Here is a 4,242-nt window from a genome sequence, read left to right on the forward strand (position 1 = left end):
AAATCATACAAAAACTTAAAGTTATAAAACTATCAATGGTATAAAACAAAACTAATGGACAAAAGTCAACAAAAATAATTTTAGCTACTAGTTGAATATACTCCCTCTAGTTCATATTAAATAAATTATTGAGACTTTTTTCGTGATTCAAATAACTGAATGTTTCAAAGTTCGAGAGAATTATCGAAATGTTTTTTCATATTTACCTTTTGTTTTATTAAGATTCTTAACTATTTTACATTTTCTAAAAAATTAGTTTAGAAATAATCAAAAGTATAATAGTGGATAATAATCTTTAATTTTATCTTTAATATTTTTCTCTTGAGAATGTGTATACCTAATAATTCACTTAATACAAGTAGAAAATATATAGAAAACAACAAAATCTTAATTATTAGATTAATCAATTTAAGGCTAGAAGATACGGGACAACTATTTCTGTATTTTTTTTTGTTTAAAAAGAGATTGTTAAAAAAACGCAGCATGTGAAGATTTGTTTTTTTTTTTTGGTTTAAAAAGAGAGTGTGTTTAAAAAAGCGCTGCAAGTGAGGATCGAACATCAGACCTCTTACACATAAATGAAAAGATGTATTTAAAAAAAAACGCTACAAGTGAGGATTTTTTTTGTTTAAAAAGAGAGTGTGTTTGAAAAAGCGCTGCAAGTGAGGATCGAACCTCAGACCTCTTACACATAAATGAAAAGAGAGTGTGTTTAAAAAATATGCTACAAGTGAGGATTGAACCGCTGAGCTCTTACTCATAAATGAACACGCTTACCACCAGACCACTAACCTTTGTAATATTTTAGGGTGTTCAATTAATTATATATCCAATTATTACACAATATTTTACCTATATACACGGTATAATTTTCCGGCGAAGGATGTTCGGCTGACCACCCTTTCATACCTGTAGCTTTGCCCCTGCAAAGCATAGGACATGTTTGGTGTTTTAATAAAAGATGCTTAGTTATCAATACGTTATCCTATTTTTCAGATCATTTCCTATTATTACGTAACACATTATGACAACTCTTAGTTTATGATACTCTTATTTTTATCTACTTAAATCATCAAGATTAGTAAACAACTTTTTCATTGTCATGATTATTATCTCATTCAATACTACTATTCTATAGTTAAATCATAAAATCAACAACAATCTATAATAATTGGCTTAGGATATTTTTAAGATCAACATCCGAATTATATTTTCGTATTCGTAGGCCTAATTATGTTATCCCTCTCGACCCCGCGATGTAGAACATGTCACTTACCAAGTCTAAAGAGAAGAGTAAATCATAAACTACCTCGAAGATGAATAATTGCCCCAATGATTTAAAAAAAATTAAAAACTTTTTTTCTGTTTCTCCTATTTATTTGGTTGGTGNAGGCATCCCATATCCTATATATTCAGGATCTTCAAATAGACTGTTTAAGCCCCTTGACAAAACCTCTGCTGCAATGATGAAAAGTGTGGGTGATAAAGGGTCTCCCTGTTTTAGTCCTCTCGAAGATTGAAAGAAACCAAAAGATTGTCCATTCATCAATACTGAGTACCTGTTATTGCTAATTAGCCTCACTATCATGTCTATGATTCTTTCTGCAAAACCAAAATTTCTCATTACTTTCACCAAGAATTTCCATGAAACCCTATCATAGGCCTTGGCCATATCCAGCTTCACCACTACATTATGATATTTGTTTCTTCTATTGATGTCTCTTACCATCTCCTGTGCCAACAGTACGTTTTCGGTGATGTTTCTCCCTTTGACAAAACCTGTCTGATTTTTGGATATCAAACTAGGTAATACAGTGACTATTCTTTCATGAAGAACTCTTGATATGATCTTAATTGCAAAAGTGCTAAGACTTATAGGCCTGAGATCTCCAAATGTGCTTACCATCTCCTTTTTAGGAATGAGGATCAGGTTGGTGTGTGTAATATACCTGGGCAGTTCTTGCCCACAAAAAAATGCCTTCACCATATTGGTGACATCCTCCCCTACTATATCCCAACANTACGTTTTCAGTAATGTTTCTCCCTTTGACAAAACCTGTCTGATTTTTGGATATCAAACTAGGTAATACAGTGACTATTCTTTCATGAAGAACTCTTGATATGATCTTATTTGCAAAAGTGCTAAGACTTATAGGCCTGAGATCTCCAAATGTGCTTACCATCTCCTTTTTAGGAATGTGGATCAGGTTGGTGTGTGTAATATACCTGGGCAGTTCTTGCCCACAAAAAAATGCCTTCACCATATTGGTCACATCCTCCCCTACTATATCCCAACAACTCTGAAAAAACTTACTAGAGAATACATCTGGACCACTAGCACTATCTCCATTCAGAGCAAACACCACTTTTTTAACTTCATCAGAAGTGGGTATTCTCACCATGATCTCATTTTGCTCTTCTGTAATAACACAAGGAATATGTGTTATCATACTGTAATCACTGACCTCTTGATCCTCCATGAACTGTTTCTTGAAAACATTGACAGCTTCTTCCCCAATGTTTTGAGTTGTTGTAATCATGTCTCCATCTATTGTCTGAATAACATTTATTTGCAGTTTTCTTCTTCTTCCCTTGACATAGGCATGAAAGAACTTTGTATTTCTATCCCCATCCTTAAACCATTGCATTTCCGCTTTTTGTTTTCAATATTCTTCTTCTATATATTTGTATATTTTAATGTCTGCCTCTGCCTTGTGAAGTTCTGCCCTGTTGCTCTCTGTAGGTGCCATCTCCAATTGAATCTCCTTCATTTTGATCACATCTTCTAAGGTAGCTATTTGCTAAAAAACATTTCCAAATGTCTTCTTACTCCATTTAGCTATTTCGAGCTTTACTTTTTTCATCTTACTGTGCACCACTGTAAAAGGATTACCAGTAATCTCTCCCTACTACCATACATCAGCAATTAACTTTTTGAAATTCTCATGCTTTGTCCAAAAGTTTAGAAACCTAAAAGGTTTCTGAACATGTTCCTGTGATGTGTTACATACGACCTGTAGTGGTGCATGATCTGACCCTTGTCTAATCAAATGTTGAACTTCATTGTTAGGTAGTAGATTCATAAACTCTTCATTCCCAAAAACCCTGTCTAGTCTTTCAAAAATGCATTCTGCCCCTACTCTTCCATTCCACCAAGTGAATGAACTTCCCTTGAAGTTGAGTTCATTTAGAGCACATGAGCTGATACATAGGTTAAAGTCTATGGTTTCCAACTGAGTGACTGGCAATCCGCCCAGTTTTTCTGACTCACTCCTTATTGTGTTGAAATCTCCACCAACCAACCATGGTTTCTGCATTTTGAATGCTATATCCTCTAGAGATTCCCACAATTCCAATCTTTCCAATGCATTGCACCTTGCGTATACTGCTGTAACACTAAAAATATCAGTGGTTCCCCTTTTTTGGAAATTGACCGTGAGCTGTTGTCCAGTATCATTATAATCTTGTTCTTCCCAATCATCCTTCCAGAAAATCCAAATTTTTGCTGAGCTGCTCGCCTTTGCTTTGGGCATTCCCAATTTGATTCTGTACCTCTCGAGTTCTGCTGGATTTTGAAAAGGCTCTAAAAGAGCAATGTATGAGTAATGATTCCTCCTATGTAGGTCAATAAGTCTCTCAAATGATTTTTGAGTTCTTACTGATCTAATATTCCAGAAAAGTACTTTATTAATCATTGATTAATAGTGGATGTGGACCCCTTCTTGCTCCTTGTATTAATTTGTGATTGTGTTTGTAGTTTTTCCCCTTTCTTATTTTTTCCCTGTAACTGATTAATTTGCCTTGGTGACAAATCCCCTTATCGCCCTATACTCTCAATGTTTCTCTCCATGCATTCATCCTCTTCGGTATCCTTTTTCTTCTTCTTTTCTTGTTCTGTTAACTTATCTATAACTGGTGCCTTCACTATCTCATGTATTAGGTTGTGTGTATCTGATTCCCCTGTCTAACTTTGCCCCTCCTCTTGAACTGTGTGTGGGTCGTCATCTACATCAATCTGCCTCTCCTTAGTCCTTTGATTTATTCCCCCTTCCTTTTCTGTAATCTGCACACAGGATGGCTCTAAACTCATGGATTTATTATCTTTATTAACTGAATCTTTCACTCCACTATAAGCATCTGCACTACTGCTTTTTGATTTAGAAATCATAGGAGTTTTGATTTTTTCCTTCCTTTCTGCCAGTGTCTCATCCTGACCTATAGTATCATGTGTTGTATTTTCCT

At 34.7% G+C, this 4,242-nt stretch overlaps 1 protein-coding gene across 1 annotated transcript; it reads right to left on the bottom strand.

Annotated features, from left to right (window-relative positions):
- Positions 1 to 2,801: 2,801 nt before the first annotated feature.
- LOC125877592 (uncharacterized) lies at positions 2,802 to 3,695 on the bottom strand. Its single transcript, XM_049558839.1, has 2 exons — positions 3,015 to 3,695; positions 2,802 to 2,906 (listed from the first exon to the last, which is right to left on the bottom strand). Exons 1-2 carry the CDS (start codon positions 3,693 to 3,695, stop codon positions 2,802 to 2,804), a joined length of 786 nt encoding a protein of 261 aa, XP_049414796.1.
- Between the last annotated feature and the right edge of the window lie 547 nt (positions 3,696 to 4,242).

This window comes from Solanum stenotomum, chromosome 9 (genome assembly GCF_019186545.1).
Source record: "Solanum stenotomum isolate F172 chromosome 9, ASM1918654v1, whole genome shotgun sequence".
NCBI classification, from domain to species: domain Eukaryota; kingdom Viridiplantae; phylum Streptophyta; class Magnoliopsida; order Solanales; family Solanaceae; genus Solanum; species Solanum stenotomum.